This window comes from Peromyscus maniculatus, chromosome 4, assembly GCF_049852395.1.
Source record: "Peromyscus maniculatus bairdii isolate BWxNUB_F1_BW_parent chromosome 4, HU_Pman_BW_mat_3.1, whole genome shotgun sequence".
Lineage (NCBI taxonomy): Eukaryota > Metazoa > Chordata > Mammalia > Rodentia > Cricetidae > Peromyscus > Peromyscus maniculatus.
In genome coordinates, this window is record NC_134855.1 from 136,647,389 (window position 1) to 136,662,309 (window position 14,921).

At 42.1% G+C, this 14,921-nt stretch overlaps 1 protein-coding gene across 2 annotated transcripts in view; it reads right to left on the reverse strand.

Annotated features, from left to right (window-relative positions):
- Nucleotides 1-13,866, reverse strand: part of Samhd1 (SAM and HD domain containing deoxynucleoside triphosphate triphosphohydrolase 1) — a 42,310-nt gene extending 28,444 nt beyond the window's left edge. The window contains exons 1-5 of one of the 2 annotated variants that reach the window (XM_076571064.1): nucleotides 13,524-13,855; nucleotides 8,068-8,134; nucleotides 4,932-5,004; nucleotides 2,147-2,307; nucleotides 831-946 (exon numbers count right to left, since the gene is read on the reverse strand). In XM_076571064.1, coding sequence (XP_076427179.1) covers nucleotides 831-946; nucleotides 2,147-2,307; nucleotides 4,932-5,004; nucleotides 8,068-8,134; nucleotides 13,524-13,842 — 736 coding nt within the window. In that variant the 5' untranslated portion in view covers nucleotides 13,843-13,855. Of the gene's footprint in view, nucleotides 1-830; nucleotides 947-2,146; nucleotides 2,308-4,931; nucleotides 5,005-8,067; nucleotides 8,135-13,523 lie in introns of both variants that reach the window. The other variant, XM_076571065.1, reaches the window with a different exon arrangement.
- Between the last annotated feature and the right edge of the window lie 1,055 nt (nucleotides 13,867-14,921).

Consider the following 14,921-nt stretch of genomic DNA (forward strand, 5'->3'; position numbering starts at 1 on the left):
GCAGAGAGCACCAGCAGGTCCTAGGTTTAGTCCAATCACCAAAACCAAACCCAAAAGGCGTACAAGAACCAGCTATCTTCTAAGAAGGGTCACTGAGCCTACTGAAATCCCTGGGCTGACAGAGGCAGCACTCTCCTCCTTCAGTATCTGTCCATGGAGACACAAGCACACACTCTCTCCTGTAAATAAAGAGGTTGGGGCAGTCACCTCTTTCTTATTTTAAATAAAAGGATGATATCCTTCTACTTGAATTTAACTGGCCTAAGACCTCCCATGAGTCAGGCAAGAAAAAGTATTTCTTAAACCTGTTCTAGTTGTGAGAAGGGACGGATTTAACAAAGGAACTAAAGGAAAAAGCAGTTTTAGTCAATGAGAATGATAAAAGAAAAATCACATTCCCATTATCCTCAAGACAGAATAAGAAGAACTCACTGTCGGAAGGCCCTTTCGGCCAAGTGCATTGGCTTGTGCTTATAATCTCAGCACTCAGGAGGCAGAAGCAGGGGCACTGCCATAAAGTTTGAGGCTAACCTGGGCTACATATAGTGAGTTCTAGAAAGCTTGGTAAAAACCTTGTCTCATTCATAAATAAATAAATAATAAAAATGAATAATGCCCTTCCTATGACATAGCAAAAATGCTTAACATGGAAAATTCGTAAGTTAAAACAATGTTTTGTCCTTATCAATAATATTAGGAACCATGGTGCACTGTGACTAATGAAAAATGACAATACTTCCACATCTCCCTGGGTTAGACTGAATTCTGAGTGTGAAGCAGAGGTGAGACAGCAGGATCTTACACTAAGTGATGGCTTTGTGGGCACTTACCAAGGTCATGGCAGAGCCCGGCAATCTGAACGCAGAGCATGTCTCGCTCACTGATCTGCAGCTCTGGCTGTTTTTCAGCAAGTGCTCGAACAAGGCAGCCTGCTAGGTACCCAACCCTGCAGAGAAAAAGATCAAAAGTCACTCTTTGGTTTAAAAGATGTACCTTTGGAACCTGAAACTTGAGTTCTGAGAGCTGGCTCTGTGATGTCCACCGCAGACTGAAGAAGATCCGCGCTTAGCAGGATGTGGTTTTGGAGAACACTTGACGAGTGTGTGCAAGACCCTGGGTTTGATCCCCAGCAAAGCAAACAAACACAAAAGTAAAATAAAATAAATAAATGGCATGACAAGTGCTAAATGCACCTTCAGCACTTCTCTCTGAAAGAAATTCCTCAAAAAATTTCCTCTGCCCTGAACGCAGCTCTGGGAGGTAGACAACTTGTTTGTGGCTTGGAAAGCTCTAGTAAGTGTACAATAAATATTGTCTATAATTTGAGGATAGGTACATGAATCTTGACTACTGGACCTGGACACAGTGGCGCATACCTGTAACTCGGGCATTTGGGAGGCTAAGGAGGAGGAGTCTGAGGCCAGCCAAGGCTGCATAATGAAACCCTGAAGAAAACCAAAGGAAGCAAACAACAAAGAGAAAAGCCTAGGAAACAAATGAAAACCACAAAGGAACAACAACGAACACTTAATTCCCAGTTATTCTCTGCCCACTTCGCCCAGCTCTCCACACATAATGGAAACGCGAACAACAGAGATGACCCTCTCAGAGCTTATAAGCATTTCTCTAACTTACAAAGTTCCTGACACGATTATTTTGTTGAAAAGGGGGAGTCTATACAACTGGATAGGAGCCCGGCATGGTGGAGTGTGTCCAGAATCTCCATTCTCAGGAATGTGGGGGAAGACACTGAGTTTGAGGTCAGCCTGAGCGTCACCCAGAGTGGGGTGGAGCTCAGGAGTCCCAGAAGAAAAGAAATGAAAAAACTAAATAGGGATTAAAGGAAAACTAATCAAATTTATAGTTAGTTATGCCAGCAGCCAAGCCTATTCAATTCAAGTATTCACAGACAAATATTTACTTCAACTGACCTGCCAACAGACATTAGGTTTCGGGAGGATATGAGGTAGTTTCAAAACACACATCAAATATGGTAAGAGGGCTCGGCTCCAAAGTCTCAATTTTCTCACCAATAAATAAAGATGTTACAATGACCATTTGAAAGAGCACGCTCTAAGAGATTAAAGGACTATTCCATGAGAGAGAAAGGGTAAGAATGCATGTTCCCTCGCCCTTCCCTTCTTACCCAAGACTGTGTTCAAAGCGATTGTGAGATGCTCCTGGGAAAACATAGTAGCCGCCTCCCAGCTGTTTAATGTATCGAAGTCGCTGAAACTGAGGTGTGTCAATGATCCGGACAAGGAGAGGGTGGAACTCAATATGGCCATGAATGGGATCGTTAAATACCTGGAAAATTATGTTTAAAAAGTTGTCCTCTGCCGGGCGGTGGTGGCGCACGCCTTTAATCCCAGCACTCGGGAGGCAGAGGCAGGCGGATCTCTGTGAGTTCGAGGCCAGCCTGGGCTACCAAGTGAGTTCCAGGAAAGGCGCAAAGCTACACAGAGAAACCCTGTCTCGAAAAACCAAAAAAAAAAAAAAAAAAAAAAGTTGTCCTCTGACCTCCACATGCCCACACTGGTGCACACCTGTCCCTCTATCACACATACAAAGAAACAACACATACCATTTTAAAAACTACCTTTAACAGTTAATATCATAATACAGTCTCCTTCTAACATCAAAATCAACAGTGAACATTTTATATTTTTATATAATAATTATTTTAATAACTTGATTTCATTAACAAACAGCTAAAATTAAAAAAAAGATATTCTATTTATTTTTTATTTTATAAGTGTTTGCCTATGTCTGTGCACCATGTGTGCTTGGAGAATATTAACGTTTTTCATCCTGCTCTGTAAGGTCACTTGACAATTATCATAAACTACACCAAGCTTATCACCTCTAATAAAACTCAAGGAATGGTATCAAAGTCCTCAGGAAGAGAAGGAACTCAGAATATCAAAATTAAATCCTGTGGACAGCCAGGCGGTGGTGGCACACGCCTTTAATCCCAGCACTCGGGAGGCAGAGGCAGGCAGATCTCTGTGAGTTCGAGGCTAGCCTGGTCTACAGAGTGAGTTCCAGGACAGGCTCCAAAGCTACACAGAGAAACCCTGTCTCGAAAAACCAAAAAAAAAAAAAAAAAAAAAAAAAAATTCTCTGGACATCCTAACTGCATAAGACCAAGTTCAGTGATCTCTAAATATTTAATCATAAACAAACATTCCTCCTAACACAAGGTCAACCTAACGATCACAAACAAATGATGTGTGTGTGTGTATATACATATATATATATAAACAATAAATACAATTTTAAAAAGCTACCTTTAATAGTTAATACCATAATACAGTCTCCTTTTAATATCAAAATGAATGGTGAACACTCTATACTTTTATATAATAATCATTTTAATGGTTGTATCTCATTAATGAACAGCTAGAATTTTAAAAAAATTTTGAGATATTTATTTTTTATTTTGTGAATGTTTGTCTGATCGCCTGTCTGTGCACTGTGTGTGTGTGTAGTGCCGGTGGCGGCCAGAAGAGAGCATCAGCTCTCCTAGAACTAGTTATAGACAGTTTTGAGCCATCATGCGTGTGCTGAGAATCTAACTTGAAGAGAGTGGTCAGTGTTGCTCCAGCTCTACAGTCCCCTTAACACCTATTTATTTATTTACTCTGCGTGTGTGTGTGTGTGTGTGTGTGTGTGTGTGTGTGCGCGCGCAGTATATGAGTATTATGTTGAGCATTAAGTTATTGGAAATAATACCACATAATTTCGTATTCTCTTCCTAAGTTTTAGTAAATACATATATTTAAATATTTTGATCACTATTTTATTTATTTGTTTGTTGATTTGAGACAGGGTTTCTCTGTGTGCAGCCATTGGCTGTCCTGGAACTTGCTCTGTAGACCAGGCTGGCCTTGAACTCACAGAGATCCGCCTGCCTCCATCTCTCAAGGGCTGGAATTAAAGCTGTGTGCCACCACCGCCCAGTGGTCATTTTTATTCTTACTACTTTCCCTTGATATAAATGACAGTCACGTGGCCTGCTTATGATTTGTAGTGGCTGTGTGATATCCAACTTGGTTACTAGCCAGCAAGATAATGCAATCCCATTAACTGTTTAGTTACTGTATTTGCCAAGCAGAGTAGGCAGTCAGTCAGTCAGTCAGGGACCATATCTGCACTCTGGGAGAGACAGTAGAGCTGCCCAGAGTAAGAGGGTCAAAGCATAGAAAGAACCCCAGCACCCACGGCAGCTCACAGCCGTCTGTCACTCCAGTTCCAGGGGATCCCATACCTTCTTCTGGCCTCCGTGGGCATCATGTAAGAAAGGGGTACACATACATTTATCCAGGCAACACACTTATACACATAAAAATAAATAAATTAATTAATTAATTAAAAACTAAAACCTAAAACTTGCTGGATGTGGTGGTGTACATCTTTAATGTCAGCACTTGGGAAGCAGAGGCAGGTGGATCTCTGAGTTTGAGGTCAGTCTGGTCTACAGAGTGAGTTCCAGGACAGCTAGGGCTATATAGCGAGAAACTCCCTCAAAAATAAATAAAAAATAAATAAAAACTAATAAATAAAAGTTATTCTATGACTGAAGGTTATTAGGGCTTTTGTGTCAAATTAACTGATTACCAAAAAGAATATCACAGGGCTAGAGAGATGGCTCAGGGGGTAAAGACACTTGAGGCCAAGCCTCATGACCTGAGTTCCATCCCTCATACCCACATAGTGGAGGGAGAGAACTGACCTCCCAAAAGTTGTCTTCTGATCACCACACTTGGGCTGGCACTTGTACACACACACACACACACACACACACACACACACACACACACATACACACACACACGGTATCATAAATCAAAGTTGTAAGTTATAATACCTTATGTTTCAATACCATTTGTATAAAGTAAATGCTGTTTATCTGCTCAGATTCCTTTTACCTTCATTAGCTCTATGTGAGATTGACTCAGTTCTTGGATACATGCAATCATCTTCTTCCTCTCCTCCAAGGAACTAAAATTGAAACAGTGTAAGTAAATATATTAATGCTTGACTAATAATAATTCCAGGACTATTGGCAGCATGTAGCCAGCTCTAGGGTATCTACACCAATAAAAAGAAACGGTGGATTAGAAGGAAAATCAATCAACTCAAACATACTCCTAGAAACTTTCTTTGCTCCCATAACAAGTGTTAGGTCACAAGGCAGGCCCCAAATGGCAATGCTGCTAACAGTGTCCTAGAATGACAGCCCAGGCCCAGCCCAGCCCAGCTTCTTACCAGGTAAACAGAAACCTCAACTCTGAATTCCTCAAAAACCTCACAACGCAGGTTCTGTCTGCCAGGAAAGCCACTACTTCCCTTCTCTACCGCTGATGGTCAGCTGACGGGGGCAAAGTGCATCGAGTTCCCATGTAACTGAACAGCCTGCATCAGCTCAAAGACCCTCACCCTCCTGACCGCCATGTAAAGTCCCCTCGCCTTTCCGCCAGGCTGCTGCTCTGTACTCTCTGAGGCAGCCCGCACTCTGCCCCCCAGTAAACTGTCTCCACCTATGGAGTGGTCTACTTTGGTGTTTTGCTGCCCTTGCTTACAAGAAATTCCTGCTGAACCCAGGGGGCCCACCCAGGCTCCTGCTCTTGGGCCTCTTCCCTTTGGACAGACTTAGGCTTCAATATCTCCTCTACCTCACTTCATATTTCAAATCTATTTTTAACCAAACTGAAGTCAACATATGCTACATAATCCTAGACTGATTGATAAATGCCAGGTATGACTCAGGCATGAACAAGAATCTATGAAGATTTTAACTTCATACTTCATCTCCCATTATCTATAATGATCCAGCTGGGGAATATAATCACATGGGAATTGTATTTGGACAGCTCAGAATCTAATATCTTGCTTCATTTGTGATTGCTCATTCGTTGATGCATAATAGAAACACGCCTGTCCTAAATGTTAACGAAAACAACAGCAGGTAGATATTGGTATCCCTGACTTATCTACTGTCTACTCAGGTTGAAAACAAATTTTTTTGTTAACAGTCTTATTAGACTTGAGGTCGGAAGTACCACAATTGGCCTCTTTGCTGTACCGAAACAGCAATAACAAAATCTAGGAGTGATTCTCAAGGTATACAGAGATATTATTAAGCTGATAAATAAAAAAGGAACAAATTTAATGCACCTTAGGACTTGTGAGGGGTGTGTGTGTGTGTGTGTGTGTGTGTGTGTGTGTGTGTGTGTGTGTGTGTGTGTTGTTTCTGTAGCCTAGGCTGGCCTGGAACTTAATGTGTAGCCTAAGCTGGCCTAGAACTCACAACAGTCCTCCCAAGTGACTAGGTTTATAGGATGAGCCATCATCATATGTATTCAGTATAACAATGTTCACTTTCTGGAAAAACTTTCATAAATCAGTATTTCATCAAAAACTGAAGGAATACAGAAAGTATTGGTCTAAACAGGATTCCTCGTAAAACGCTGAGTCCAACAAAAGAGCTTATACACAGAACATTTATTTGGAAGTTTACATCCTGGAAACAGGAGTTGGGCGACTAGGAAGGACAAAAGAAGAAACAAGAAAAGCATGACAATACAGCAGCAAGCTAGGCCAGCACCACGGGCTCGCTGGGCGATGCCCGCCATGGTGTCCTCCGAGGTTGCTGCCTTCCAGAACTTTCTGCAGTTACCTAAGCATCCTTATCTGCCCTGTGTAACACAGTGGCAACTACATACAAATGGTTACTGATCACTTGAAATGTAGCTAGTACAACAGAAGAACTAAAAAATTTTAATTCTTCTAACTAAAAAGATTTTATTTTTAATTGTGTATCTCTGTGTGAGTCTGTGTACACAAGGACAGTCTGTGGGGGCCAGAGAGGGTGTTAGACCCAACGGAGCTGGAGTTAACAGTGTTGCTAACGGGCAGCTTGATGTGGGTGCTGGGGACTGAGCTGGGGTCCTCTGGAAGAACAGTAAGTGCTCTTACCCTCTGAGCTACAGCTCCGGCCCTGACTTAATCAGATTTTAGATAATCAAAACATACAACAGGTGGCTACATTACAGGCTAATGTAAATCTAAGAGTCCTGAAGATTCCATCTCAGAGGCAGAAAGCAGGGTACACAACCCATACTAGACAGTAGTGTTCCTTCTAGAATTTGCCTATCTTGTTCACCTATGTGCCCCAAGTTCCAAGCGGAGTACCTAGAACCAAATGAGCCTCCATAAATATCTGCTAAACAAGTTAATAGTATTTGGGTCTTTGAAAAGAAAGATTAGAAGAAAGGCCACCAGGTCTCAGGTAATAAGGTGATGAATGGAAGCCTCAGATGGCTGAAATGGGTATGAAAGAAGAAAAGTAAAAGTCCCTGAAGAATGTGCTCCAAAGGGCACTTTGTAAATGACAGCTAATGCCCTTTGCTGATGCTCATTCCCCATCTATTTCCGTTCTCAAGTTCTAAGCCATAGGACCTGAAGTAATTCAGAATTAGCCTTTGTTTTTATTCTTTAGTTACCGTTACCACAAACATTAAACTAACTGTTGCCAATTCTAAAGAAAGGAAAGTTACATTTTAAAGCACACATAAACACTGAATACTCAGCTAAGATCTTTAAAGGAGTTTTAGCTCTACTTAGACCTCCAGCCATATACAGATATCTACATGTGTGGACAAAGCTATAAAGGGATAATTATGTGCCTTAACAGTCTACATACACAGACACATCCCAGTCGTAAGACAGCTTTAGGAACTTTGGTAACTTTGACTTTCTTGCTAATCTTTTTCCTGCTGGTCCCTATATATTTCTAGTGTACATAATTCAATATTCTGAATTTGAGAGTGAAAAGTTAGTCTCTACAAATTTCACGAATGCTTGTCAGCAAATCCCTTTGAAATAGAAACCACATGTAAAACTAAACACAAGGTCCATACAGAAGAAACAGCAGGCAAGGGATTCTGTTTAAAACATGTCACAGTATTGACCTGAGGATGGGTAAAACCCAAGATCTTGAGCTTTGTCTCTGAAAAGTGAATAATGTGTGTCTGGACTCACTGTGAATGCTATTATTCTTACCTTACTCCAAGATTTTCAAGACGAGACTCATTAAGAAAGGGCAGAAATGAACCAGTGATTTTATTTTCTATGGAAGAGGAAAAAGCAAACTCAGTATTTACAGCATATGTTTTCCAGTTTCTTTTGGTTTGAATTCATCAGAATTTACTCAACTTGTATTTACTAAGAACCCACTACAGGCAGTGAACCATGTGACCTGCAGCCAGCCTTCTGTAGCCACAGATTATTTATTTATAATATTAATGGAAAATATTCAGAAAAAAAAAAAACCAACAACTCTGCACCTGTATTGAACATGTAAAGACTTCTGTTCATTATTGTAGATAACATGTAAAAATATGGTATAACAACTATTTAAATTATATGAGGCATTAGAGTAATACAGAGATGAGTTAAAGTATACAGGTGTGGGTGGACACAGGTGAGATGCAAACACTATGTTATTTTATGTAATGGACTGAAGCATCAGATTCTTAGATACCGTATGCTTTGGTCTTAGAACCAATACTTCTCAGATACTGGGACACGAATGCATCATATAATATATATATATATATATATATATATATATATATATATATATACACACACATATATATATGTGTGTATATATATATACATATATATACACACATATATATATGTGTGTGTACATATAATTTATTAAATATAAAATACATGAAAAAATTTAAGTATTAAAATATATAATATATTTAAACTGTGTATGTGCTGTGTGTGTGCTGTAGTATGCACCAGTACTGACACACGGAGGGCACTGAGTGTCTTCTTCCATCACTCTGCCTATTCCTCTGAAGACAAGGTCTCTTTCCTGGACCAGGGGCTTGCATTTGGCTAGGTTGAAAGCCAGCAATCACCAGCCATCCCCTTTCTGTCTACATTCCCACCTCAGCGATGGGATTACTGGTGTTTACAGGAAATACTCAGCATGTTCTCTAGGTGCTGAGATCTGAACTCCAGTCCTCATGATTATGGGCAAGCACTTTTTCAGTTCAGGGTTTCTCTGTGTAGCTTTGGAGCCTGTCCTGGAACTCACTCGGTAGGCAAGGCTGGCCTCAAATTCACAGAGATCCACCTGCCTCTGCCTTCTGAGTGCTGAGATTAAAGGCATGTGCCACCGCCTCCTGGTGAACAAGCACTCTTAACCATTGAACTAGCTCTCCTGTCCTCCCTTTCGATTTTTATTTATTTGTTTGTTTGTTTAGGTTTTTTGAGTCAGGGTCTCACTATGTAGCTCTAGCCATCTTGGAACTCACTATGTAGACCAAGCTGGCCTCAAACTCATAGAAATCCACTTGCTCTGTCTCCTAAGTGCTGGGAGTAAGCCACCATGCCTGGTTTTTTTTTTTGTTTTTTGTTTTGTTTTGTTTTTATGACAGTCTTGCCACATAGCTAGGTTGGCCTTATCTCTGAGAACCTCCAGAGTTCAAAGCTTTAAAAAAAAATGTTCCCAAGGATTGAATCCAGGTCTTTGTACATACTAGGCAAGTATTTTATGACTGGACTACATCCCCAGTCTGTACCATATTTTCGACATTCTACTTTAAAAATCTTAATTAGGTAACTAACCTAAGAACTATTTTGATGAATCAGATGAACATTTATAAATTATTCATGTAAATTATTTGTGAGAAAAGCAATGGGAAAATTAAAGTTGCTATGAGGTTCTGCCAGAAGTCAGCAGCTTCCTGGTTTTTATGTCAGGGTTGGGGGTAGGTGGAGAAGGACATTAAAATCAATTGTCCTTAGAATCATCAGATTAAAATCAGACTGAGGACTACCCAGAGTTTTATTTCTAAAATATCCTTTGAAAGCACACAATACTCTGTTTTGATAGAGTTATATATACATATATCTACATGTTTTTCTTTCCAAATAGTTAATTCTAGCTCTTCTTGAGCTCAGATTCTATAGCTCTGAACTATTTCCATATAAACAAAAATTTTTTTTCTCAATGTAACAAGAGAAAATGAGGAAGTGGTTTTCTGAAAATATAAAAAAATACAAAATACCAATTTACTTAAGTTCAAACTGATACTTACTGTTAACATTTTGAGATAATACATTTATCTATGTACAATTATGTAGTTTTACATATAAAAGATTGTCATGTAACCAATTTTTTGCCACCCAATATCCTAAACATAGCTCTTCTCAATGATGAAAGTCTATATTTTTCTCTATTTTAAAAAAGATTTATAGGGGCTGGAGAGATGGCTCAGTGGTTAAGATCACTGGCTGTTCTTCCAAAGGTCCTGAGTTCAATTCCCAGCAACCACATGGTGGCTCACAACCATCTGTAATGAGGTCTGGTGCCCTCTTCTGGCCTGCAGGCAAACATGTAGGCAGAACACTGTATACAAAATAAATAAATCTTTAAAAAAAAAAAAAAAGACTTATAGCCAGGTGGTGGTGGCGTATGCCTTTAATCCCAGCACTCGGGAGGCAGAGCCAGGTGGACCTCTGTGAGTTCGAGGCCAGCCTGGGCTACCAAGTGAGTTCCAGGACAGGCGCAAAGCTACACAGAGAAACCCTGTCTCGAAAAACCAAAAAAAAAAAAAAAAAAAAAAAAAAAAAAAAAAAAAGATTTATTTATTTTATTTTGTATGTATGAGTGTTTGACCGGCACATACATACATGCACCACATGTGTGCCTGGTGCCAAGAAGGACAGAAGAGGACACCAGATTGTCTGGAACTGGAGTTACAGATGGTTTTGAGCCACCATGTGGGTGCTGGGTATCAAACCAGGGTCCTCCGCAAGAGCAACAAATGCTCTAAACCACTGAACCATCTTTCCAACTCCATCTCTATTTTTCTTGATGGACACTTTGTATTCGACAGTATATACAAATCCTAATACATTCTGTATGTGTGTGCACTTGTGTGTGGGTGCGTTCACACACTTGTGCATGTGCTTGCTGGAAGCTGGAAGTCAATGTCAGGTATCTTTCTTAATTACTCCTCTGCCTGGTATTTTTCTAAGATTTATTCATTTTTTTATTTATGTGTATATGTACCTGTATGAGTTTATGTGTAAAATTCTGATAAAGTGCTTGGCCAGCAAACCTTAGGAAACTACCTGTCTCTGCTCCCTCACCTCTGGGATTCTAAGCATGCACCATTAAGCCCAACTTTTCATGTGGGTGCTAGAATTCAGAACTCAGGTCTTCATGACTGAGCTATCTCCTTGGCCCCTGTTGTAAGATTTTATAAAATAAAATATGTATAGAACGGGTGTGTATATGACTCAGTGGTAGAGTCTACACACAGCATGAACCAAGCCCTAGGTCTGATCCTCCATATTATATACATATACAAAAATTCTACCCCTCCCAAAAAAGCTTGTAAAATGTATATAGCAGTACTTCATACAAAGTATATACATAATAAATGCTACCCATCACTACCATAAGTCAAAAAGCATTGCCAAACAGTCCATAGTTGAGCTAGTGGACACTTTACTGGAATACATATTTCATCTACTAACAATCTTTTCTAATTATTACATTAAAACCCAGTATTTTAAAAATTACTATTGAAATGGAACTGCTTTACTTAAGTTTATTGGTAGGTTGTTAATGGTCTCCTGTTGTTGTTTTACTCATTTTTCTACAGGATAGATTTTTTTCCCTTGCTCTTAGTTGATTTTCTAATTTTGGTTGTGTTCTCCAAAGCCTTCTTATGTAGCCCAGGATGGGCTGAAGACCTAAGACTGGGACCTGAAGTCTTGATTGTTTTGCCTCAGCCTCCCGAAGAGTAGAATTACAGGCATATGTTCCCTAGTAATTTTTATTGAGAACACTGGTTAAGTAATAACTGGAATGAATTCTGGAATCCAAAGACGTAACCTTTAAAAAAATCCAACTCTGCATCTTTTGTCTAGTGGTGTGACTTTGGAAAGTTACTTAACATCTTTGAATATCAAAACATCATCTGGGGTTGGAGAGACGGCTTAGCAGTTAAGAGCACACACTGCTTGTGTGTCCCCAGTACCCACTTTGGGTCACTCACAACTGCCTTTAACTCCAGCTCCAGGGGGTTGGATGTTCTCCTCTGGCTTCTGTAGGCACCGCACTCATGTGCATACACTCCCCACCTCCACTCCCATAAAAACATAATTAAAAATAAAAACAAAGCCAGAAGAGGTAACTCAGAGGCTAAGAGCACTCATTGCTCTTCCAGAGAGCTCAGATTCAGTTCTCAGCACCCCCATGGCAGCTCACAACAACCATCTGGAACTTCAGGTCTAGGGCGAGTTACAGCCTCTTCTGGCCTCCTCAAGGACACCAGGCACACACATGGTGCATATACACATATGAAGGCAAAAACACTCATACATATAAAATTAAAATAAGAAATTGCTAGGTGTGGTGGCACAGGTCTTTAACCCTAGTACTCAAGAGGCAGAGGCAGGTGGATCTCTGAGTTCGAAGCCAGCGAGCTCTACATAGAGAGTTCCCTGACAGCCAGAGCTACACAGAGAAACACTGTCTTAGCACCCCACCCCCCAAGTTACTTTCCTGTAGAGGGAGGTGGTGGGGAAGGGAAAAAGAAAAATGTGAGTTCCTACATTTAAGCTACCTTTATGTCCTGAACTTTAAACTTCTCACTCCATCATTCAATTAGGTATAAGGAGCTCTACCCCACAAGAAGTCAAGTTTACTGAATTTGCAAATCACAACCACCTAAGAGCCACATTCCCAGCTAACACCTCAGGAGATTCCAAGTGTTTGATGCATGAGCAAGAACCAGAAGAGTCACTTAAAATTCTTAGCCTGTACCCTTCCCTTTGTGTGGCCAAGTCGTGGAATGCTGGGGTTTCAGTGGGCAACTGAATAAGTTGTTCTTATTTTGGAAGAGAAATTGATAAGTAGCACTGTGCAAATACAGTCAGCACAAACTGAGCCCTACTGGGATGCTATGGTAGCCAGTGAGAACCCGGAGATCAACCAACTTCCCTCTCTTTTAGGAAAACCCCAAATTCCGGGAACGGCAAAACTTAAAAGCGCCAAAATCTCTCCTGGGGTCAAGTGTTTTGGGAGCTGCGGTTAGTACAGAAGGTAAGCCTGAAAGACCGCAAGCCACTGCCGGAGGTCTGGGGGGGGGATCAAAGGGCGGGGATCTCTCCCGTCAGAAGTGACAAGTTTCCGAAGATACCCGAAGATGCAAACCTCCCAGGGCCCCTCCCAGGTTCGAAGCCCCCAGAGCCAGCACCTTCCTGTGGGCTCGCACTTCGCTCGCGCCCACCTCGGGGAGCGGGCCAGGACGGCTCGCTTCGGGGCGCCTCCCGCCTCAGGTCCGGGTTCCCGCCGCGAGCCGCTTCCCCCAGGGGCCTCCGCTCTGTGAGCCTCCCGCTTCGGATGCCTCTCGCGTGGGTCCTCCCCACTCAGCCCCTTGGTCATAATCCCTTGTCCCTCAGCCCCTCAGCCCCGTTACCTTTGAAGCTGTCCAGCACTTTCTTCTCTAGGAAGCCACATGTCTCTAAGAAGGAGCACACGTCCTCCACTTCCCAGGTCCGGAGGTCGGTGTGGAGGTCGCAGCCCGGAGACGCGTTCGCCGCTGCAGGCGGGGTGCGCTGTGGCGTTCTCGGGCTGCCTTCACAGCGAGGCCGCTTAGCGGGCTGCTCGGGATCCGCGCTCTGCATGGTTACCTCCTCCGACGCTCGGTGCAGCGCACTTAAGTAGCGCGGCACCCGGCCCACGCGCAGTCGCACTGACTGCACAGCCCTGGAGGCGAGTCCATTCAGCAGTGCCATCTGGGCCTACTGCGCAAGCGCAGTGATATGCGCTCGCCCGCAACCCTGCCCAACCCTGTGTTTCTCCGAAAGGGCGGAGCTATTAGAGAAGCCAAACTGAGCAAGTGCAATGATATGCGCTCGCCCGCAACCCCGCCCCTGGGTTTCTCCGAAAGGGCGGAGCTATTAGAGAAGCAAAACCGCGCAAGCGCAATGATATGCTCTCGCCCTTAACCCCGCCCCTGGGTTTCTCCGACAGGGCGGAGTTATTAGAGAAGCAAAACCGCGTAAGCGCAATGATATGCACTCGCCCTGAACCCCGCCCCTGGGTTTCTCCGACAGGGCGGAGTTATTAGGGAAGTGAAACTCAGGCTTGTGATTAAGGGTGAAGGCTCTTGTAAGGACTGTGGTAGGCTAAGAGGGCACCTGGTGCTAATGAAGGTTCCACCACACTCCAGATTAAAGGGTCTTCTAGTGGACTGCAGGTACCTTCCCCTAAACAAGTACTTTTTTGCCGGGATTCAAGTGTGAAAAATAGACCTAAAAGGCAATGAAGCTGCCAGCACCATCCTAGTGCAGAAAACCATGGACAAGGGACTGGTCTATCCGGAAGATCCTGCAATGATTGCCAGACTGTCCTTTTTTTTTGCATTTCACAAATTCACAATTAGTTGGCAGCGGACCGCTCTAAGATGCCAAATTTATTTCCAAACAGACAAGATTTTCACTAATTACTAGTTAGTGTCCAAATGGCACGCATTTTCTTTTGCTTTAAGCCATTTTGGGGCAAGACCCAAACTTCCCCATAAATCCTTATCCATACATTACTAGTACAATGACCACTGCTAATTAAAAAAAAAGTCTTTTCGGAAACCAAGACACATTTACAGCTAGGTTATTTTAACACCAAGCAGTACAAATTAGATGCTTAGTGGTGAGCTCCACAGCTGCAGGTGATGTTCAGGAATAGAACACAAGCGTGAGGCTCCGTATTCAATCCCCAGCACCCAAACAAAGCAAACATGAAATCTGATGAACCAAAGCATTCTTAGCAAACAATGCTGTTGTGTTCAGGGCACTTGTTCTAAAGGATTTACAAA